The sequence below is a fragment of the Chenopodium album genome, chromosome 24 (assembly GCF_948465745.1).
Source record: "Chenopodium album chromosome 24, dcCheAlbu1.1, whole genome shotgun sequence".
Lineage (NCBI taxonomy): Eukaryota > Viridiplantae > Streptophyta > Magnoliopsida > Caryophyllales > Amaranthaceae > Chenopodium > Chenopodium album.
Window position 1 is genome coordinate 33,253,079 of NC_137857.1, and position 25,206 is coordinate 33,278,284.

Below are 25,206 nucleotides of genomic sequence, written 5' to 3' on the forward strand. Positions count from 1 at the left end.
AGTATGTACCTGTGAGTAGCACATTTAATTTTAATTAAGCGATTCAAAAAATACTACTCCGTATTATTTATACTCTTCCAGCTTCATCCATTATTGTTTGTTTCTTCATTAATAATTCATTATTGGTTTTTTTTTCACTAATAATTATGATACCGTTATGTACTACTAGGGCAATTCTATCATAGTCTCATAATTTATAACAATTACATACTAAAGTATATCTATACTTCTATACTTTATTAGTATTTAAAAACACAAACCACAACTTTTTCAAATGACACGTGGCATCATAAGTCACTCATTACCCCATATGCCACATGTCACCTCCCTTAATATTTATATTTAAGTCTTTATGCATTCTACAACTTGCAAATTCAATTAAGAAAGTGAAGTGTTTCATTTCCACCATAATAAGATAAAGTTCAATTAATTAGTACACAACTGCACATTACATCTATTAAAATAATAATAATAATAATAATAAAATAATTTTAAAAAAACTATGCATTACATAAATATATGAATTATAATAAAAATTGTCTTTTCATCTCATAGACTTTAAATATAATCTTAGTTAATATGTCATTTCATATCCTACAATCTTTATGTATGTATATCTAACTATTTCCTTCATCTTCTTTCACAGTTCTATCCTCACTTTTTTTCTTTTCTTTTTTTTTTTCTTTTTTTCCTTTTTTTTTTTAATAGAAATAAAGCATACCTACATAAGAAAATAATTAACCCAAGTAACAACCCGTGCATTGAACGGGCCAAAAAGCTAGTTAATGTATAGAACAATTAACCAAACAGATGAAAAGCGCAAGGGAATAATTAACGAGAAATTATGCTTTTGATGAAGGTTTAATTTTCATGGTACCACATTATAGATCTTTGGCTTAATCCGGACAATCAGCAAAGATATGATAAGTTCAAGCTTTATTAAATTAAGTACGCATTCAACTTTTTTTTATTCCTTTTGATAATTTGATAATGAAAGTAGTAATAGTCAATGATTTCACTTTTTTTATTTTATTTTATTTTTTTAAAAAAAAAATAATTAATTATTAAAAAAAAGTTTTTTAAAAAAAAAAGTTACTTGAAAAAGCCTCTTTAGACTAGTTGTTAATCTGTTATTAATCATGGGGTGCGTAAAATATGCCTTGGGTAGAAATGATGGCGCTTTATATAAAGGATTTTAAAATTATGTTAGATTTCATAGCTATTACGGATTGAATTCATTTCTTTGATTTATGTTAAACTTTAATTAGTACTATATATCAATATAAGTTTCCATTTTGTGTTAAAAAAAATGTTTTTTTTTTTTTTTTTTTGAAAACAAGCTGCGAGAATTTCATTAAAGTAGATGAAACTTATAATAAGACAACCATTCAAAAAAAAAAAAAAAAAAAAAAAGACTTATAATAAGACGAATAATCTGATTTACTTGTTTTTGCATTTTTCTTAATATGTGAATCATTTAGTGTAACATTCATAAAAAAAAATAAAAAAAAAATTAGTATGCCATGCAAACATTCATTCAATGTCCAAAAATATTGGACCACCCCGTATTGTTGTGAAATAATGGAAATTATGGAATGGTGTATTGGTGGAGGCATAGTTGGCATGCCTTATGCGTGCTTTGGCAATGACCCAACCGCAATTATGTACACCAAAGTTAACTTCATCTATCCCTTATCTGTCAACTCATCAAATTTTATTCAAGCTTTACAATCTTTTTCCTAGATCTAACTATAAATTTTAATTTTGCCATTGTTACATACATCCTCCGTTTTCTTTTACTTGCAACACAGTCTTGTGGCACGTGTTTTGAGGTCGGGTCTATGTAATGTAAACGGACAAATTTTTCATTATAATTTTTACAAATGATACTTAACCCTATCTAATTTTCATGTAAAAATTATATTGATAAAATCGCTCGTTTATCCTCACTAATCATCTCCTAAAACTACGTACTTAAAAGGTGTGTTGCAAGTAAAAGAAAACGGAGGAAGTTATACATAGTTATAAAACAATTAAATTTATAGCCTCTTTAAGAAATGATTAAAAGAGGGGAGAATAATGTTAAAGACTTGTCATTGTAATAATTATATATATGCATGCCTCTTATTTTGTTATTTACCATATGATTCTATACATGCATCTAATAGTCGATATGATGCAATAATTATAGGTTGTAAAGTAAGTTTGTGCGAAAGATGTATTGGGAACGAAATTTATTTATAATGATATTAATACTAGGATTTCGAAATGCTAGAAGTATATCTATTTAATTAGAAGTACGAATGTAATTTAGGGACGGAGGGAGTATCTATTATGTGAGGAATAAATGTTAGAAGTAGGAATGTAATTTAGGGACCGAGAGAGTATCTATTTAATTAGAAATTTGGAGAAGTGAATTAGTTTTAATGTTTTGGATGTGATTTTGTATTTTAGAGAATTTTGGTTGTGGTCCTTGTGCATGTCATATGGCTTCATTTTACTAAAGTATTCCCTTTCTTGTTAAAAAATAAAAAATAAATAAAAATAAAAAATAAAAAAGAGTAAATTATTGTCATCATATTCTTTCTTATGAGGGATTGGGCATTAACCCTAGTGATCTCTTTACAAGTTAGTAGATTACGATCTTGTTTATTTACATGCAAACGAAGTATAAAGAGTATAATTAAGTCGCAAACAAACTCAATGGACAAAACTCTTATTTTTTTTGTCATGCCAGACACTTTAAGCAAGTGATTTTTGATGATGATATGTAGCCTGTATTTATATAATTAAATCTCTAATAGTATAAATCAGGTGTATATGTACGTGCGTGTAAGAGCTTTGTGAAATTATTTTAGACAACGAATTTATGTAGCTCTAATAACACTAGATACTTAATTATTTCCCTCATATAAGTCAATTATCAATGATTAATAATCCAACGTCATTTGTAATATAATTTAGTTTTAATCCAATACAACATTTTTGCACGTCTATTTACCATCCTGTTATTTTCTGAGAGTTATTATCATCGTAACCATACTATCCAACACTAGTTAATTCAATTCCTACATGAGTACATCTCAGTCACAATTTTCCATCAATTCTATACATTATCTGGTCAATTCACATTTTCTTAGAAAAAATTGAAAGTGGAAAGCAAGATAAGCACTGCATGTCCTAGATCTCCCAATCAATTAAAGTTCAAATCGTACGTGTATTGGATTCATTTCATATCTCAAAGAAACAACTTTATAAAAAGTTGGGAGTTTGATTGTAACAAATCATGCGTTACACAACACAAATTAATTAACGCATTATATGATTGGGAAATTAAATCCAAAAAGGATTATAAAGGAATGACTTGGATGTACAAAAGAAGCTAAAAAATCCTTTCGTTTTCATAAATAGCTACATACATACACATCACCTAACTTCGAATATAAGCCTTCTTCTGTTTTTGCCTTCTTACATCCGCCCACAAATGCAAGTTAAATTAGATAAACAATGGGCATCATTTGACATATTATGTCTTTCTATTTGGCTTGTTTTGGTCCATACCACCTTTGGTTTATTTTTATCTCGAAAGCGATCAATCCTCCATTATTTTGGAAAGATGAAATATTTGCACATATTTTTCTTTCATGTCATACGATCTCAAATTTATCACCACTTAATTTCAGTACTCTTATATAGTTGTCTTTTCGTCCTCTAATCACCACTTCATGCATTTAAATGTAGGCCGGTATAATTATTTTTAATTTTATCCATAGTTATAGTATTTTTTTTGTGGTACCTTTTATCCTTAGTGAGTTAGTGACCTTAATTAGATTGATTGATGGACATTTTTTGTGTGTGTATGCGAATCAAGATAGATTTGAAGGACTTGAATAATGACTCAAAATCTTTTTTCAGAGAGACACATTTATATATGAATGGACCATTTGCTACTTTTATTGTTTGGATATGAGTCCATATGACTCAAAAGTAGGCCTGTTCACGGATCGGATATCCGATCCGAAATGTGATTTCGGATCGGATATCCGATTCATCGGATGTCAGAAATTGAAATCCGAATCCGATCCGAAAATTTCGGATATCCAATATCCGATATCCGAAATCATTCGGATCGGATATTTCGGATATCCATTATCCAATGTTTAATGAAAACTCAAAATTTTATGGTTGTATTCTTGTAATCCTGTACGGCTGTACTTGTTAATCCTGTACTTTTTTTTTTTTTTGAAAAACCTGTACAATAATTGTAGTAGTCTTTTTTGCAAATTAAATTAATTAAAAAAAACCATTAAATAAACTCCACAAACACAAGCAGAACTGCAGTAGCATACTAGCAATCTTAGTGCATTACAAATCCAACTCCTCAAATAAAAAATACAAAGTTTAATAAAGTCTCAATATTACAAAGTTTACCAAAGTCTCAATATTACATTTTACTAAATAATAAAAACAGTAGCAAAAAAAAAAAAAAAAAACAATAGCAATAATACTCCTCAAATGCATGCCTCAAATGTAGTCATCAACAACCGGAACCTGCTCAACCAAAGTGGACAGTTCTATACCAAAAAAAAAAAAAAAAAAGTTAATAGTTATCATTTTACTCAAGGCTAAAAAAAGTTAATATAAGAATCTGAATTCTCCAACAAAAACTTAAACTCACATAATTATGTTGAGTATAGCACTAAAGCAGTAACAGAAAATAAGAATTTGAACAAAAATTAACAAAGAAGCAAGAAATTCAGAAAATAAGCAACAAAAAATAAGCACGAAATTCAGAAAAAAAGCAATAAAAATTCAACAAAATTAACACAAATAGCTAGAAAACTAGATGAGTAAGATGACAAATAAACTAGCAGAAAACTACAAACAATAATTTGACAAAAAATTAACACAACTAGATAGAAAAAAGTAAGATAAAAATCGATATTCCAAACAAATACTAGTAGATCGAAAATCTAACAAACAACCAATTTTCCCAACAAATAGAACAAAATTTAGATAACAAAACGAAATTCACAACACATATTAAAATAAAATTGACAGGAGAACCACCAAAAACATCAAAACAATGAATTTGAACTACATACCTTGTTTGAGGCCGAGCAAATACGAGTAGAAGGAGATCTGGGCGAGTGGAATGAAGGAGATCTGGAGCGTGGTGGTGGGGTGGCGCCGTGGCAGTGGGGTGGGGTGGTCGACTGGTCGTGACTCGTGGCAGCTTGAGGCCTAGAGCGGCTGAGCGTAGAGAGGGAAAGGGAAGAATTTAGGGTTTTTAGTGAGAGAAAGTGAACAAGTGAATAGGTTGTCTATTGTCTACTGAAGTACCGAGTACTGATTATTAATTTTTTTTAATAATATTTATTTTTTTAAAATAAAAATATATTTAATTTCAATATTTACCCTGTACAATATCGGATATCAGTTCGGATATCCGATATCCGATATTTTTCGGATATCGGATATCAGTTCGGATATCCGATATCCGATATTTTTCGGATATCGGATATCCGAAAATTTAGAAATCAATATCCGAAATTGTATCCGATATCCGATTTTTCGGATCGGATATCCGATCCGAAATGAAAACTCGGATCGGATATCCTAAAATTCGGATCGGTTGCGGATCGGATTTTCGGATAGTTTTGTACAGGCCTACTCAAAAGTGACCAAGTCGGATTAAGTGTGACTCAGTTCAGATTATTACAATTTTTTTTGTGCTTTTTTTTTTTTTTTTTTTTTTAGAGTTTTGTATATTCATAACCATATATTTGAAGATGAATAATTTCTTTATAAAATTGAGGATAAGTTGTTTGCAAAAGTGATTAAGTGACTACATAAAGGGAACAATGTCGAAAAAAAATGTTCTGGTTATCTCTTTATTTTCATATTAAATTTGATCCGCAAGTATTTAGGAAAATTTCCTTCCAATAATTTCTTGGCTACGGTATGCAACGTGTTTAAACATCACTGTTATATACAAGGATACACCAATTCTTGGAAAATAGATGTCCAAAAAATTGATATCTATATTGCACTTCTACTACTCTTTTCGATTCATACATTACAATTTGAATCTATTGAGACATAGTCTTTTCAAACAACACATGAAAGTGTTCTGATGAGAGCATGAAATATTTTATAAGGCTAAGAAATTACTCATGTTGTCTTATGGTTTTGGGAATGGAACCTTCTTAAACTTATAAAGTGGACTCTCACTCTCTTAGTTGAATGATTGCAAGTGTGGCCAGAATCTGTAAATGTGTTACTCCCTCCGTGTTTTTTTAAGTGTTACAGTTTAGCCAGCACATAATTTTAGGCAATTTAATTGACTTAAATAAAATAAGAGGTAAGTGGGGTATTTGAAGTATTTAAAAAATTGAAAAAGAAAAATAGTGAGGTTAATGGTTTATTAAAAAATAATGAATGTGATAGGTAATATTACTAATACATACAGTAATTTTTTAAAAAAAAAAGCACTCAATAGTAGTGGATAGTGGGTTTGGGTGGGGACCATAAGAGGAGAGAGATATAATATTTTAATATAGTTTTTTGCCAAAAAAGAAAAAAGAAAGTGTAACACTTATTAAAACACGGAGGGAGTAACAAATTTTTTATGGCGCCTCTGTACTCAAACTCTACCTGTACGAAGCTTGCTTAAATATCGTCATTTGACTGAGGACGATAGCTGCCCCTGGTGTGGGAACTCTGTGGAGACTTGGAGACACATATTTTTTGAATGTGAGAGAGTTAAAGATTTGTGGGAGGACGTTGAATGCTCAGAAATGAATGACATTAATTTCTCAGGAACCCCCTGTGACCTTATTGAAAGCTGGAAGACCATTTGTCCTGAAACAAAAACTCGTGGCTACTACCTGTTATGGGGTATTTGGCAGGAGCGCAATGTGAAGGTGTTCCAGCAGAAGGACACTCCTGCTTCTGTACTGATTGATCGTGTTTTCAGATGGGTTGACGAGAATGAGAGGTATGCTAAAGCTATTTATTCATCATCTTTGAATGTACATCAACCTAGCCCCTGTGTTTGGCATTAAAATCAACACTGATGCGTCTTTAACGGAGGAGGGATGGGTGGGTTTAGGTGTGGTAGCGCGTGACTGTGAGGGGAAGGTTTTGTTTGCAGCCTCAAGAAGAGAAAAGGCTTGGTGGCAGGTGGAAGTTGCGGAGGCAAAAGCCATTGTCATGGCCCTGAGATTGGGACGCAATTATGGATGCAATTGTGCTATAATTGAATCTGATTGTCAGATTGCAATAAGTCGGTTGACGAAAGGAGCCACCCACCTTACTGAGCTTGATGCTATCCTCACTGATGCCATTGAGTTGGGTTCCTCTTACACTTCTTTACACTGGAAGCACGTGAAGCGAGAAGGGAATGTGGTAGCACATAACTTAGCAAAGTTTCTCCCTTTTGGATTAGAACAAGTCTGGGAAAGTTGTATTCCTCAAGATATTGAGCATTATGTACTCATGGACTGTTTAGCTATTAATAGTTAATTCCTTTGCTCCCTTTCAAAAAAAAAAAAAAAAAAAAAAAATATTAAAACACGGAGGGAGTATGATGTTGCACATTTTTTTTATAAAAAAAAAGTATGAATGCAAATTTTTTTTTTTTTTTTTGAAATAATGCAAATGTTTTTTTAATCCCTCTTTATTAGGGAGAAAAAAAAATAATAAAACCGATAGAAAGGGCCCTTAGATGATATAACAGAGCCTAGGCCCATTAGTGGAGTAAGAAATAAATTCATGATTGGTCATTGGGCTTTTGGCCTAAGTTTGCATAACTATACAGATGTATGCTTCAATAAATAATAGGCGAGCTTTTCTTGTGGCTCTTCTACAGTACTGTATGTATATCTTTATTTCAATAATAATTAACTTTATGGTGAACTTTTGCTGGTCCTTGAAGGCCCTATAAAACCTCCTGAAAGAATGATACTTACTATATGTGTGCTATATTATCCTTGTTCCCCATTAGAGTAAAGCATGGGCAAGACTGCAAAACTGGCATAAAATTGGTCCAACTTGACATGAGCACATTGTAGGAGTGTCCAAACACAATAGGGCCCTGTTCTTTAGAGCTGCTCTGCTCTGCACTGTTCAGCTCGGCTCAACTCTACTGAAATCTGTTCTGTCCTACTCTGCTCTACTGAAATCTGCCCTACTTTGCTCTGTCCAGAACCTCAAAAGAATAGGGCCCTATGCTAATGGGTTATATATAATTCATGAATATCATTTTTGAAATTTGACACAACTGGATAAGATCATGACAAGTCAACCACAACATATTGTTTTGGATGTGCATAGGCCCCAATTGTAGAAGATCACCCTGCAATAACTTAACATGACTTTTACTTGGTTTGTTTTAGGCATGGATCGTAAGAGCAAGAGGCCAATTGCCTTGCAGTTGCATGTGGGCTTGCAAGATCCAGTCCGTGCCCTAGTTATAAAAAAAATAAAAAAAAAAATTCAAAATTCGAGCAGATAAATCACATATACACTTTTTAAGATAAGCAATGGTCGATAGTAGAGTAAAAAAAAAATGTGAGCAGGTTAACAATTTTTATTAAAACGGAAGATAATAATAACTATACTTCGTGGTATATATGTAGTACTCGAATATATGTTCTTTTTTAGGTGCAATAACATAAAATAAAAAATAAAAAAAAAAAAAAAAAAAACTAGTTATTTTGCTATTCTTTTACTTACTTTTTATGTTCACTATACACAACAACACAATGTTATTTTGATTAAATGCTATCTTCGTATGTCTATAATATAATACTTAAAAATAAAAAATGACAATTTTAAATGCGCTTGCAAGAATATCATGGGCATCACACTTAAGTATCTAGGATCTAAAAAAAGTTTTTCTCTTCTAATTATACATGCCGTCTTGTACTCTTGTTACAGCCAAACAAGTATATAATTAAAAGTATGACATTTGTTTTTCTTTTTAAAAAAAAAAAGTCATTTTCTATGTTCGAATCAATTTGATCATTTGACGTTATGTTATTGGACTATTTTAAGATAAAATAATTTAACAAATTGAATGATGCATGTTGAACGAACTGCCAAACCAATCAATCAATCGTAAGTAGATTAAGAACAAAGAGATATGCTCAAATTCACCAACAAGAAACTAAAAAATTAAAAATAATAATAATGCATAGACTTTTGAGAGAAGAGTCGATATAATTTAAGGTCAACATTGATGATAAAAATATGAAGTTATGAACCAACAACCTAACACTGTACATGCTACCACGTATGGTACATGCATACATTATTACATCTAAAATTCGTAGTCCCCCCACCCCGTACAAGGAAAGAAAAACACACCCTCTGCCCCCTAGAAAGGCGAATTTAGAGATTCATATATCATGCCTCATCTTCGATATTTGTTGAGTAATACTTCGTATAAACGACCTCTCAAGAGTTTCATGTTTCAGTCGTTTAGTACATATGATTTTTTTTAATATTTATGTATCCGACTTCATAATCATCTGTAGGTCACTTGTGACGGTGTGACTCGTGTGAGAGGTAATTCGTCATTTAAGAAAGAGGAATTAAAAAGTTTCATTTGCTTATTGTAATTAAGTTAATGAATGACTCTCGTCAAGAATTGCATGGGACCTCACTTCTATCTGAATTACATTGGCTTTTGACTAATTAATGATACTTAAACAGTTAAACCTCTTATGAAATCAAGTAAAGTTTAAGTTGTTCGACAACCCTTGACTAAACTTACGATACTTGGAGTAAAACTAAATTAATCACTTGTGTTAGTGTGTTACCACTTGCAAAACTTGTTGCACATAAATACATGAAATCTCATTCCTTTTAATTATTTCATGCGTGTTCCTCGTTATTTAGAATTTGCATATCTAGAAAAACAAATCAAGACTTTGATCTAAAATTTTACTCATAGTTAATACTGAATTAACCAAATAATATACGAAGTACGAAGTAACAAATAGAACATAATACTCTCTTCTATTCACGATTTCACATATACAACTATACAAGAAATGAAGGTTAAATAATGCAAACGAAAAGGTATTATATTTATCAATGTATGATGTGTTAATTTGTACTATTTCAAACAAGGAACTAATCAAAGATACACACTTCACAAATCACAATAATCTTGAACCAAAGAATTCAACAAAAGCAAAAGAAAGTGACACTAAAGTTGAACACCTTACACCCACCTCACTTTGTTTTGCTTTGCTTCCCACATGAGTATATCATTTTTCACTAGTAATCCCGACCAATTATAAAACGGACATTTTTGTACAAAAACTCGAGATCAATTCAATCATCCGAAGATAGCACAGCAATGAACATTAATCCCGACTACAATATACTTATATCAATCAAAAGAAAAGTATAACACTTAAAAAAACAGGAGATTACGAAAACTCGAGATCAGAAAATATCGAGGATCTCGAGAATTCGACGGTTGCAAAGGGGACAAGAACCTCGATTAAGCCATAACTCCCTAGAACACACCCTACAATACGTATGACCACATGGTATTAACGCTGCTCCTTTCTTCCTTTCCATGCACACGCAACACACCGTATCACTCCCTTCATTATTTCCCTCCCTTTCTCCACCCTTCGATCTTTCTCTCGTTAAATCACGACCGTCCGTTGTCTCCTCCAATAATCTCATCAACGACACCCTCAACGGCGTCGTTCCACCATTATACGGCGTCGTTCCACCATTATTAATATCAACATTATTATTATTATTATTATTGTTATTATTATTTCGGACGGTCGTCGCACCGTAACTTCCGGTACTTTCGGCCGCACGGAATTCCCTCTCTGCGGCCAACGCAGCACCCAAATTCATTCTTCTTTCAGCGGGTCCCACTTGCTGACGTGTCTGAAACTCTTCTTGTACGACGCCGTTTTCTTCTTCCTCTGGTGGAGAAGAATTATCATGATTCTCGCACCGCCACGTGGCGACACCGCAGCAACCGATGCCGTTTAATCCTAGCCGTTCCCTGAGAATCTTCCAACGGCTGTTATTACTTCCATCCTCTCGTCTCATCGTGCGATCTACACCGTCCATTTTCTTGACGGTTAGGAGATCAAGAAGGGTTCTGATTCTTCTTTCATCGGACGGTTGTTGTGGAGGTGGGTGTACAAGTAATGGACGGTCTTGATTTGCCGGACTATGAGTTATAGCTGTACTCATCTTCACCTGATTGTATCTACAAATGAATGAGAAGTTGAAGAGAGGAAATAAATAAAGAGTGAAAAAATAAGTAAGGTTGTTTGTATTTATAGTTGTACAAGGTTTAATTTAATTTGAGAAAAGACGTGTCTACATGTTATACTCGTGAAAGAGAATTTAGTATTCAAATTCTAAATTAAAATAATCGTCACGAACTTCGATGTTAAAATGGTTAAAGCAAATTCTTGTATTAGACGTAGGGGTGTCCATAATTCGGATAAAAACCGAAATCCAATCCAATCCAAACCGAATTATCAATTCGGATCGGATCCAAACTTTAAATCGGATCGGATCGGATTAAGATTTTTTTGAAAATTCGGATTTTCGGATCGGATCGGATTGACCCTATTCGGGTCCAATTAAAACCGAACACCGAAATTTAGATATCAACATTCTTAAGTTGTTGTGCTTGCTACTGCCTTCTGTTGGAAGTTGGTGAAGTCTTGAACAGAATGTTGCTGCTACTTATTTTGAACAAAAATGTTGCTACTTAATTGTTGTAATGAACTCTTAGTGTTGACTTTTAGTTGTACTACTTATTTTGAACAATTTAATTTGACTTGATGTGAAACAATTTATGTTAATCATGACTACTGTTTTATGTTATTGTACTAGTTTATTAGACGTTATAAATCAATTTAGTTTAATTCGGATTTCGGATCAGATCCAAAATAACCGAATTTCAATTCGGATTGAATTGGAAGAGTAATTCGGATCGGATCGGATTAAAAAATGAAAATCGAATTTTAATTTAGATCGGATTGGATTTGGCCTAAATCCAAACCGAAAACCGAATGGACACCCCTAATTAGACGGTTAAAGAAAGAAAAACCAAACCACACCTTATGTTTTTGTATAACTGCTTGCCCTATTTGCTCTCGTGCTTTAATATTGTGATTAACTTGAAACAAAGGGAGCAATTTGAGTGATTGAGTCGGGTTGATTTAGGTCTAGCCAAGTATAATTTGAGTTGTATTAAATTAATATGTAGATATTATAATGTTAGTCGAAAATAAAATTGAATTGATTTTTAATCAAGTCGAATATAGTTAAATCGAGTTAATTTTTAACAACTCTAAGGACTTGTTCTAATTTATTGAACTGAACTAAATTGTTTATGAGATAAGGAAATTAAAAACTGAATTAAAATGAACTGAAATTAATTAATTTGAAGAGAATAAACCCTAATAAATTACTCTAACGTTAGACCCAAAATGGGAGAGAAAGGGGAAGTCAAAAGAAGATGTGGGGGGAGAAGGAATTGCCGGCTGATGATAAATTATTGAGATTTGAGACATGGGACAGAGCAAAAGACAAATTAGAAAGAAGAAAAAAGGAACACTAGACCCCAAAAATAAAGAAAAAGAGGGGAAAATAGTGATGGAAAGTTGGAAAAGGTGTAGGGCATTGATGGTGTGATATTCGTACAAATTTCGCGCCAGAAATTTGTTTTCAATGCTAGACGCATAGATCTTTTTTTTTTTTTTTTTTTTTTGACAATGCTAGACTCATAGATCTAAGTTGCCACTTTAGGGTTATTTTATGATACACAATTTATATTATGCTAATGAAGTAATGATAGAATAATAATGTGATATACATATACTGCCTTAGTTTAGTACTTTCGTCACTACCTATCTACTATAGATGGGTATAGTCTTAGGGCCTGTTTTTTTCGGCTTATTTTCAGTTCAATTCAATTCAATTTTGCTCCAATAAGTTCATTTAAGTTTAATTCAGTTTTTTTCTTCAAAAAAAAAAAAGTTCAATTCAGTTTTTATTTTATTTTCATTCTCTCATAAACATTCAGTTCTTATTTTATTTTCATTCTTTCATAAATATTCAGTTTAGTTTAGTTTAATCAATCAAAATAGGCCCTGTCACTAGAATGTTTTCCATACGGCCATACTTGGAGTTTTTCAGTATTTAGGGCCTGTTCTCATTGACTGAACTCAGCTGAACTGAACTGAACTGAACTCAGTTGAACTGAACTGAACTGAACTCAGCTGTACTAAACTGAACTGAACTGAATTGAACTGAACTGAACTGAAATGAATATTTTATAAGAGAAGGAAATTAGGAGCTGAACTGAACTGAACTGAACTGAGCTGAACTGAACTGAACTGAACTCAGCTGAACTGAACTGAACTGAATTTCAACGTAAGAGAACAGGCCCTTATATCATTTTCACCGTTTTTACAACTATTATGATGTGAAAATCCTTGGAATACTAGTTAATATATCTTATTTTTTTTTAACAAGTTATAGTAACATGGTTTTCTATAGTCTATTTTGAGAAAATACAAAATTATCATCTCGATAAACAAAATATGTTTATCATGTGGTTTAACTGAATAAATCAATTGTGAAGCCCATAATTGTTAATATTTTTATACAAATGTTATGTTGACCGAACAAATCTGTTAATATATTTATCATTCTGTTTATCATGTGGTTTAACTGAATAAATCAATTGTGAAGCCCATAATTGTTAATATTTTTATACAAATGTTATGTTGACCGAACAAATCTGTTAATATATTTATCATTCTGTCAAATTTTTTTTTTAAGCAAATTCGTTTCCTCAAATTTATTTATCCATGTGATAAATTGAGACTTCCACGTCTACTTACATCCTCACGAGTCATGACGGTCATTGATGAGGGGGTAATATTTTGCATTTGTGTATGTTGTATTGTTGTGTACTTGTGTTCAAGTGGATAGAAAAGTAGAAATAATAAATCAAATCCCGCGCAAGTGATTTCTTTGAAATCTTGCTTAATTTCAACAAATCTTTAAGGCCTATTTATAGTTGTCACTTGCTCACTGCTACAATCAAAGATCATGTGTTACCTTATCACATTCAATAATTATGAACAACCTTTTGCATTTTTATCTGGTTTGGAAGCTTTATATTGTCTTATTTCACCTTTTACCGGATGCTTATGTTCTTTCAATGATTTACTCCATTGTTTATCTTCAACCTATTATAGATTACTTTTTGTAAAATTAAACATTATAAAATAAGATATACAGAATATATAGCAACCAAAATAATATACGGTCATACGGAGTACTACGTAAGTCAGATATAAAAAAATATTATTTTTGCATCATTTGGATACAATATTATCAATGGGGTTCAAGCTTTTGTCATCAAACATCCAAAGAAATTTTATAATTTAACCAACAAATTAAACAAAAAGACTAGTTGGGCATGTATCGACTTTTCATCATCACTTGTACTCCATAAATTCTAAATATTGTGAGTTTGTGACCTTTGCAATACCTAATACGAGATCAGTATTTATATCTATCTACTTGAAAATTTAATCCTGCGCAACATTTGTATTGAATACAACAATTTAATCACTAAAAACTACTCCCTCCATCCCTAAATTACATTCATATTTTTAGCGTTTATTCCTCACATAATAGAGAAAAGTAGGAATGTAATTTAGGGACGGAGGGAGTAGTACATATTTGGTTAAATTATAAATAAAGTGATATGTACTTATTTAATATGTATCCCAATATATACCTACAAAAATCACCATATTATAACAAGATATATAGGAAAATTTGATAACACTAGTCGATTAGAGTCCTTCAAGGGGCTAATTATGTATTTTTTTTTTTTTTTTATTTGGTTATAATTTGACTATTTTGTTGAGGATTGATTAACAAATTGTTGAATTATCAGCTTACAAATTATATAAATTAAAGATTCAATGAATCGGATAGCTAGGCCACCAACTCTACTAATAAAATTAATTAAAATAAAATGGTGAGTCTTCTTTGATCACCTAAACATGAAGTAGCTCCAACCTATTGACGCAATGGTGATGAATCACGAGCCTTACTTGTTTCGGTGACTTTATTGGTTGCAATTATTCAAATTTGTGATAGAGATTTGATTAATTATTCTTTATTGATTGATCACTAATCTATTGATGGAGTTGAATTTTTTAAAGCTCATTAACTATTGCTTATTGATTTGACATGTTAGCTAATTTATTCGTCAATATATTTTTTTTAAAATAGCATAGTCATGAAATGTTAATGAATTTGATATTCAAATTAGGGGGGCAAAAAAAAAAAAAAAAAAAAAGGCATGCTTGTGTGAACAAGTACATAGCCCCAGACCTGACTTTGCTATCTGGGGTTTATTAGCCCATCCAACAACAACAATTCCAATTTTTTTTTTTTATAATATAAATATAGTAAGCCTTTTTATTACTGCCGTTAATTTACAGTTGCAATAAAAAGGTATTATTTGTGAGACATTAAATATTTGTTTGTGGTAAGTAGGAGTAAAAATTAACGGAGATAGTAAAATACTAGTTCATTTATGAGACGACAAAGACTTGGAATGTGCGGCGCATTATTCTAATTGAACCACAATTACCTTGATCCATTTAAGGGTCTGTTCTGATGTACTAAATTAAGCTGAGTTGAATGGATATGAACTAGGGGTGAGCAAAATTTCCGGGTACCCGGAATTGGAACCGGAACCGGTTAGGAACCGGCGGGTCCGGAACCGAGATTGGACCCGGTGGTTCCAATTCCGGGTAATAAATTAAGGACCCGGTTATAACCAATTCCGATTCCAATTCTCAACTTTTTGGACCCGGAACCGGTTGGGTACCCGGTTACCCAATATATCCTAAACTAAATAAATTTTAAATAATAAAAAATATGTTAAATGTATCTAATTTGTACAATAAAAAAAAGTATTATTAATACCTAACATGAATACAAATAGCTTAATGCATATATAAATATAAGTATTAAACACTAATAATGATACTAACTAAAATAAGAATTATAATTTGTATTATATTTTAACAATTACATACATAAGCGGGTACCCGGAACCGGTACCCGGTGGTTCCAATTCCAATTCCTAAAATTTAGGACCCGGTTAAACCAATTACAATTCCGGTTCTGAATTTTAGGACCCGGTTCCAACCAATTCCAAGTCCGGGTCCTAAAATTTTGACCGGGTACCCGGTTTGCTCACCCCTAATATGAACTGAACTAATTAGAGCTGAACTGAACTGTACTGTTAATGAGAAAAGGAAATTAGAATTAGGAATTGAACTGAATTGAACTGAAATTAAGCTGAAGATAACATGCCCTAAGATTCGAAGGTTTTCAATTCAGGGTTAAGCACCTAACCTAAGGCTCATACTCTCATAGCTTCTCAATTTTGAGCTAAGCACCTAATCAAGCTAGAGACAAATCTTATGTCAATACAACCTAACCTTGACTTGAATTATCTTAGCCCACAACTTGAATTTAAGTTGGTTAATTACGATTAACTAGGCCTAAATAAAATTAATTTGGTTTGAACTGACTTGTAGGGTCGGAGTTAACAAGCAAACTATAGTCTCTTATGAAGTTAATTATGATATACATCATGCCTTATTGACATAAAAATTGGGCCTATAAAAAGGGCCGATTAGGCATAACACAAAAATACCCCCATAAGTTACAAGCCTGACATAGAGTGAAAGACAAATATATGAGCCATGGGTCATGGACTCATGGTTGATCATACTTTTCAAATTTTTGCATAATCTGACACTAGCACGACGAGCCGACACACATACTGACTATCCATTTTTGACGAATTTACCAAAGTTCAAAAATTAATAAGAGGCCCATTGGCACAAAACGACATGTGACTCAGGTTGTCATGGGCTTTGTTTATGAAAGATCGTTACAAGTCCTACCTAAACTAACACGATTATTTCTTAACCGTTTTATACACGGGCACACTGACACGACACATTAGTTTACATGGCCTTGCCCCATGCCCACCTCTATTATCAACTAGAGAAAGCAAATTGCCGGTCAAGTTTGATGGGTCATTTCAATCCTTCTAACATACAAAGTACTTTGGGCCAAGACAACATTTATTGGACTTTATTTTACAGATAAAGTTATAGGCAGTCCAACATTCATTCTACTTTAAACCCTCTATGTTATGTTAACATATACAGAAGGGTCATGTTAAATACCAAATCACGTGTACAGCCCAACCCATAGCAAATTACGTGTTCTTTCTTCCCTTCGCAAATCGCAATTGAACATTGAAAAAAAGAACCGTCTAGATTCTACTACAGATTTTTTAAATTTTATTTTTTTGCTAAATGCCACTAGCTAGATTGTAGTATTAGATTTTGGAACCAAACAAATCATTGATGACTCCTCATTTGTCAATCATAAAATATTTTTCCTATTTTTTATGGTCCTAGCAATGTTTATTTTCTTTCAAAATCCACGGTTTTTTCAAATTTCAGTTATACTTCGTATAAGATTTAATCCACGGTTTTTTCAAATTTCAGTTATACTTCGTATAAGATTTTGTTTGACTACTAGTTTTTACTTAGGGCCTGTTCTCTTACGTTGAAATTCAGTTGAGTTTAGTTCAGTTCAGTTCAGCTCAGTTCAGTTTCTAATTTCCTTCTCTTATAAAATGTTCATTTCATTTCAGTTCAGCTCAGCTCAGCTTAATTCAGTTCAGTTCAGTTCTGTTCAGCTGAGTTCAGTTCAATTCAGTTGAGTTCAGTCAATGAGAACAGACCCTTAATTTGCTGTTAGTTGTTTTGACCAACCGTTAATGTTAGCTATTTGTATTAATTAGTTGTTTTGATTAGTTATTTATGTAAAGATTGTTTGATAAATAGTAGTTAGCTTTTAAATGTTTTAGAGTATAAAGCAATAAAAGTTAAAAGCTCTTTCATGTGAGCTTTTCAAACCCAAAAAGCTATTTCAAATAGCTTATAACAAGACAGTCAAATAATTTTTTAAAATGGTCAAACATCTCCATTTGCTAATAGAATCATAGAAGCTTTTTTTTATTCAAACAATATCCTAAACAAACACCCCCTAAGTCTATAAGAGTTGTATTTATCCAATTCTAAACTCCTGTGTAATGCGTATCATTTATACCAATAGATTTCACTCACTATAATTAATAGATTGTACATTCGTACATACAACCACAAATGAAATTTAAAGACATTAACGATTACAGTTGTATGTTGGCAAGCTAGTTAAGTTATTACTCTATATAAAAATTAAGGGGCTGTTCTGATTTACTGAATTGAACTGAATTGATTGGAGCTGAACTGAACTGAAATGAGTATTCTATGAGAGAAGAGAATTGAACTGATTGGAGCTGAACAGAAATGAACTGATTAAAGCCGAACTGAATTGAAATTAAGCTAAAGAGAACAGGCCCTAACACAGATCAACTATTAGTACACAAATATACGTAGCATTTGATTTCAATACACAATAAATTTTTGTGTAATTGTATTTCATGTGTGACGTGTGGCTAAAAACAGTCCATTAAATTCATAGCAATTTTTTGGGTGGTTATAAAATTTTTAAATCACCAAACTCAACCCATCAAAAACACCAAAAATACCCACCACTATAAAATAACATCACCCTCACAATAGTACCAACCACCAAGTGCATTTCCGGCATTTCCACTTCTTTTCAAAAACAAAATCACTATAATTTCCGACACTTTTTCCACCAAAAACAAATTTTCCGACACTACACTTCCCAGAATCTCGCTGATTTTTCGTCACAAAAAAATGTCGATAATCTCACAATTCTGCCAACTACCCATTAAATCCCAGAAATTCCCCTCACAAACCCAACAATTTCCCCCCAAATCTCCTCTCTTTTCATCAACCCCACTAAAACAAACAGGGGCAAAAAGGGAATTCAACACCATAAAACTGAAAGCAACCTCATTAGACGATGAGTGGGGCCCAGAAAAACTAACCCCCAAAACCAGCAGCAGCTCCAATGGCGGAGCAGTGGCGGTTGCGGAGGAGGAGACGGCGGTTGAGGCGGAGGAGATTTATAAGCTGAAAAAGCGGTTAGTGGATTCGTTTTATGGAACTGATAGAGGATTGAAAGCGAGCAGTGAAACTAGGGCTGAAATTGTGGAGTTGATTACGCAATTAGAAGCTAAGAATCCAACTCCTGCTCCTACTGATGCTCTTCCTCTTCTTAATGGCAAGTGGATTTTAGCGTGAGTTTCTTTCTTCTTTTCACTCTCTCTAATTTTTACTCTTGTTTGTTTTTATGTTTACGAGGATAATTGATGTAGACGGGATTTGTCTCGGGTTTTGGGTATAAACTTAAAACCCCGAGAATTTTAACCGACTAAGCTAGTTGAGATATCCGTATATATGCTACTCTTTGTGGTCTTGTTGACTAAGATCTTGTGTTTGTGTTGTATATTTAATATAATTGATTATTTTAGGTGGATTATATATTTGATCATTTCAAGTGTGTATATTATTTGGTTTTATTGCGGAATTGCTATGTGATGTTCTCCCTGTGTATGTGTATTAAGGTCGTAGGAGATAAAATAGGAGTTTCACTGGGAAATATATGAGGATATGCAACTACTTACTCTGTATGTGAAAGATGTTTTGTAAGAGCCGGACCATTTCCACACTCTTTAAGTTTCAATATAAGTGGTTTATATTTGATCATGAATTGATAATATTTGAAGTTGGGAAAACTATTTGTGAAGAAAGATTTGATTTTGTTGGCAAGAAGTATAACAAAGGGTTGCTAAGTTCAATCTAAATTGTCATTTGATAGTGGGTTTATATACTTATGTAATCTTGCATTCAGGATGTTGCTGGTTGATCTCAGTGATTGACTAAGTTAATTAATCAAGTGTGTTACTTTAGAAGAATACTACAAGAGGTGAGGTGGGGGGGGTGAATTGTAGTTTAAGAGAATTGAGCTAACTTTTTGCGGAATTAAAAACAATTAAGCTACAGGAACTTAAAGTGAACCTCTTGGCCCTAACAAGAGGAAAAACCACGACCACTTGGGATTTTAGGAAAGATTCTCCACTATAACAGGGATTTTAGGAAAGATTCTCCACTATAACAGGGCAAACAACCTATTACAAGCTAAAGAATCAATCTTCAACTTGAAGTTCCCAGCAGGAAGTCCCACTACTTGCTACTCTTCTCTTCTCTCTCTTTCTCTTCTAACTTCTCTTAGAGTTCACTCAAACTCCCAATTCCCAAATTACAACTCAATGACAAACTCTAGTGAAAGTAATTAAGAAAAACACTTAAGTGGAATACGACTCTTGACTCTTTTATGAACAAGAAAGATAGATAAAAGTATTTGAGCAAGGTGAAGTTATTCAGAAAATAACTTCGATATTTATAGAAAAACATTGCTTGGAGAAAACGCCATAATCTCCACCACTTACACCACCACTGTTGCATATCAACTCCACTACTCTACACCACTTTCAAAACTCTCAATCGTGTCCTAAAAACCAGGGCACGTTTAAGTCTTAAGGACGCTGTATGTTCGTGAGTGGAGAAGACTGAATCAAACAGTCAGTTGCGCAAGTTTAGGAAATTAGTTTTGCAAAGATATTTTTTCTGAAGATAACTTATCAGCGTTAAAGATAAAATCATAAAAAGATTTTTTTAAACCACTTCTCCTATTTTCTAGCAAGACAATATTTATCCTTTTTCAAACGCATTCCACTTAGCATTTATCCTAATTAATTTTCACTTACATAAAATCTAAAAGAGAAAAATACTTCAGACTTTATGCTTCTCTAAGAAGTCTCTTCTCCGAGTCTTCTTTCCTTAGCTTCTGCTCCGAAGCTTTAGTTCCTTCTCGCTGATCTCTTGAATTTTTAGCTCCTTGTGTTCCTTAGCCTTAAGTGATTCCTGTAACTTATACACAAACTGCAAGACTCACAAAATTCATTAGTTCACTTGTTTGACTTGTGTTATCATCAAAACATCAAGGGCAACAAAGTGGCATTTCGTGATAGAGTTGAAAATTCGGTCCAATTGGAATGATTGATTATACAATCTACATGCATGTACATTTGTAAATAATGAATATACAATTGCAAAATCTCGATTGAGTTTGAATGTCAGTTAAGGAGATTGCAAAATCTCCGTATATCTTATTTTATAATGTTTAATCCATATAACATCACCAGTATATGGAGCTGTTCTGATACCTTTTATCTGAAATTTAATTTCTGCAATGGCCGCTGACCATTGCATGTCAATAATCTGAGACCACTCTGTATGTTCCTGTTAAAATCTTTAATATTTGTGTAAACATTTATAGTTTCTGTTATGTGGTGCAGACAACTATGTTTAGAATGAGTCTTCTTCTCTTGCTCGGTTTGCAATCTGTTTTTGGAATTGCTGATGAGTAAATCACATTTTGATTAGTTTATAAAAGGAAAATTGCTTGTAGGTCATATGCCCATTGTTTCTGGAATAATATATCCTGTATCTTTCATTTTGCAGGTACACATCGTTTGCTGGCTTGTTCCCATTGCTATCCCAGGGGAGATTACCACTGGTCAAAGTGGATGAAATCTCACAGACTATTGATTCTGAGAATTTTACTGTCCAGAACTCTGTGCAGTTTTCGGGTCCTCTGGCCACCACTTCTCTTAGTACCAATGCAAAGTTTGAAGTCCGCAGCCCCAAGCGTGTTCAGGTATCTTTTAGATGCTTCTTCTGGTTCTTTGAGAGACATATTGTTAGTTTAGATGAACTACTACAAGAGGGGGGGGGGGGTGAATGGTAGTAGGTTCCAATCGCGGAACTTAAGCGGAAATAAACAATTAAAACGTAAAGGAACTTAAAGCACACAGCAAGTTTTACGAGGAAACCATCCAGTGCCTAACTGGAAGTAAAACCTCGGCCCTATTGGGACTTATAAACAAATTCCACTATAATAGGCAACTCTCCTAGTACAACCTATTACACAGACCTTTGCTTTGCAAGTTCCACCACGGACACTTGACTCTATGATAGGACACTTCCTACCAGACCTAAGACACTTCTCAGGACCCTTTTTCTCCCCTTACCCAGGACACTTCCTAGGTGACCCAAGACACTTCTCAGGTTCCTTTCACTCACTGTGCACTCACAGCTACCACTCGAATTTTACGAGATTTCAAACTCATACACTTGCGTGAATTTAAGAGAATTCACAATCTCACCCCAAAATACAAAACACTCAAAACCCTTTTTCCCATTACATGATCTCATTGAATATCTCTAAAAACATATCTATGAATAAAGAGATAAAACTAATATGTTGGACACTCGAAATCTGTCTGGAACCCACTAGACGTACTGTAACCAAAACCTGATAGGAACTTTGACCAGGAGGACTGACTTAGCTTCGTGGTGAAGGATAAAACCATTAAGCACGACCACTACACTTCGTCAGCCTCAACTTCGAATGAATACATATGAGCATATTTATAGTACACTCGAGTTATTCATCTCATCTTGAAAAAGATAGATTTTCTGAAAAGATAAATTTAAAAGATATTTTCTAAAAACAAGTTTTCCGAAAATATATCTTTTTGTTAAGAATAAAATCTATCAATAATAATAAGATAAACTTAGCATTAAATCAGAATTTATTCCAATCTTATCTTTTAATTTAAAAATACTTTTTAAACAAAATTTATCTTTTTCCAAAAGGGATTTATTAGAAGATAAATATCTTTATTCAGTAAAACCAAATCCCTAAAAGATATGCACGTATTAGATAAATATATATATCATTAAAACCGACTTTTAACGACGTGCATATTTAAGTTCCTATTAGGTTCCTGAACTCTGACAGTCTCTAAGTTCCTGACAAGTCAGTTACTCTAATTTCATTGACTGTTTGGAGTTCACCTAGGTTCTATATAGACTTGTTCCAGACCGACTTTTATGTCCAACATACTTACATGAATCCTAGAACAATATACTTCTATTTCTCTGTCTTCATGTTGCTTCTCTGAAACTCTTGTTCTGGAATCCTGTAGTCTTGATATATTCTGGATCTTAGGGTTTGCCCCAGCATTACACCGGCCGTTTCGAAGTTCCTGTTAAGAAACTTCCGGAAGTTCCATTTATGGAACTCTTCTTCTAACTTTACTTGTATCCTCATGGATCTTCTAAAGTTCCTCTGTTTCAGTTCCTACTTCAGCCCTCAACGCTTACTGAACCTGCAAACATCACAACACTAGAAAATCCTTATTAAATGGAAGTTTGCTCAATTCTTAACATCATCATCAAAACCTCATAAGGGTCAACAAGTTGCCCCTTTTTAATGATGACAAACTGAGCAAACTTCTGAGGATAACAAAGCAACTCAGAAGGTTAGTTTTTTCATTTATAAAAACAGTAAAGAAAACTAAACTAAATTAAAAGACTTCTACACATACATGACATATATATGTATAGGATACTTACCTCGTGAAGCTAACATATGTAAACACCTATTTACATAGTTACCTTCATGGTTCCTTAGCCATCATCATGCTTATCAACCGTAACACTTATCATTGTTCTTGTTCCTCTATTGCTTATCCAATATTGCTCAAGTTCCTTGTATATATACTTGTCATTACTCAGGTTCCTTGTATCCTGTTCCAAACATAACTTGCTCTTTCTATACACAACTTAACATACACGTTAGATAGATAATCATCATTAGTTTATAATCATCAAAACCTAATTGCTCAACACATATAATTTATTCAAACATAGATGCACCATTTTGATGTTAGACTTGGCTGTTTTCGAAAAATTCCTTATGCTTAGCTTAATTTTAAGTTCCAAGAATTCATACATAATTACTCATGCCTGAGTGTTAATGTGAGTAGTATCTGACAAAGTTACATGAGAACAATTTGGGATAAAACTGCTGATTGAGAAATTTGAATTAAGAATAGCTTATTCTGAGGTAGACATTGTGTTTGGCCGTTTGGGACTCTATGGCAGAAGATGCACTGGTAGAGTGGTAGATTTGGAATCTAGATCATATACTTGGTAAAGCCATGATTTCACAAATCTTGCCTGTTTCCCTTCCATGTATATTTAATAAAGTATCCTAGTTCCACTGGTATTCACCAATCCCTAACATTTGGTTACGGATTTACTGTTAATCGTTCACTCTTAATTTGCAAGCTTTGTACTGAAGTCTTGTTTCGTGAAGTAGACAGTAAGTTGTGGTAATGAGTTATATGTAATCTTGAAAGGAAAATCTCTTACCAATGTCCATGGCAATGCTTGTCTGCTTCTTTCATTAATACTCAATGGAATCAATTGACTCAATACCATCTCTAGAAGTAAATGTAAATTTATAAGGAATAACAAGTTGGGAATAGAACTGATCTCACAAAGTTAGATTCAAATTTACCATTTGATACTCAGTTATTCCTGAATCTTCTTGACCTATTGTACTTCTTAATTTTTCTTCATTTGATATTTTTTAATTTTTTTGTTGTAATTTCTCGTTATTAAAATTGCTTAGATCTAAATGTTCATCATCCCTTGCAGATCAAATTTATTGAAGGAGTGATTGGCACTCCTCAGATAACAGACAGTGTAGTTTTACCCGAGAATGTGGAGTTTCTGGGGCAAAATATCGATCTCACACCTTTGAAGGGCCTGTTTAACTCAGTACAGGACACCGCTTCATCAGTTGCACGGACAATTTCCAGCCAACCACCGTTAAAATTTAACATTGGTCAAAATGAAGGCTCATGGTTGCTTACCACCTACCTTGATCAAGAGCTTCGAATCTCAAGGGGTGATGCAGGCAGTGTGTTTGTTTTCATCAAGGAAGGCAGTCTTCTCTTGTCTCCCTAAATGAAGCTTAATTCCCCTTCATTAGTATATACTGCGATCTAGATGGGGGTTTATACTATGTTGTCACAATAAAACCACCAGTTATTGGTGCAAATATTATACAGAATGGTAAGAAAGTTGTATTGCCTCTTGTATATTGTAGCTCACATACTGTATCAAAAAAGATGATGTAATATGCTTTCAGTGATGATATATAGTAAAATTCTGTTAAATCCAA

General features: G+C 32.9%; 2 protein-coding genes and 1 long non-coding RNA gene across 3 annotated transcripts; 1 reads left to right on the plus strand and 2 right to left on the minus strand.

Moving 5' to 3' along the window:
- Positions 1-4,336: 4,336 nt before the first annotated feature.
- On the minus strand, positions 4,337-5,444 carry LOC145612581 (uncharacterized). The gene is made up of 2 exons (XR_014106648.1): positions 5,106-5,444; positions 4,337-4,574 (listed from the first exon to the last, which is right to left on the minus strand). It is a non-coding gene; the product is annotated as an uncharacterized LOC145612581 (long non-coding RNA).
- A 4,934-nt stretch (positions 5,445-10,378) lies between these two features.
- LOC145612530 (uncharacterized) lies at positions 10,379-11,268 on the minus strand. The gene has a single exon (XM_081667882.1). It carries the CDS (start codon positions 11,239-11,241, stop codon positions 10,462-10,464), a length of 780 nt encoding a protein of 259 aa, XP_081524008.1. The 5' UTR covers positions 11,242-11,268; the 3' UTR covers positions 10,379-10,461.
- A 7,448-nt stretch (positions 11,269-18,716) lies between these two features.
- LOC145610337 (plastid-lipid-associated protein, chloroplastic-like) lies at positions 18,717-25,206 on the plus strand. Its single transcript, XM_081665666.1, has 3 exons — positions 18,717-19,342; positions 21,630-21,825; positions 24,678-25,206. Exons 1-3 carry the CDS (start codon positions 18,897-18,899, stop codon positions 24,987-24,989), a joined length of 954 nt encoding a protein of 317 aa, XP_081521792.1. The 5' UTR covers positions 18,717-18,896; the 3' UTR covers positions 24,990-25,206.

Bases quoted from the DNA above. Each gene is read 5' to 3' on its own strand.
- LOC145612530 (XM_081667882.1), bottom strand. From the start codon at position 11,241: ATGAGTACAGCTATAACTCATAGTCCGGCAAATCAAGACCGTCCATTA.
- LOC145610337 (XM_081665666.1), top strand. From the start codon at position 18,897: ATGTCGATAATCTCACAATTCTGCCAACTACCCATTAAATCCCAGAAA. The intron at 19,343-21,629 runs GTGAGTTTCTTT...TTCATTTTGCAG, and splicing joins AATGGCAAGTGGATTTTAGC to GTACACATCGTTTGCTGGCT. The intron at 21,826-24,677 runs GTATCTTTTAGA...CATCCCTTGCAG, and splicing joins GCAGCCCCAAGCGTGTTCAG to ATCAAATTTATTGAAGGAGT.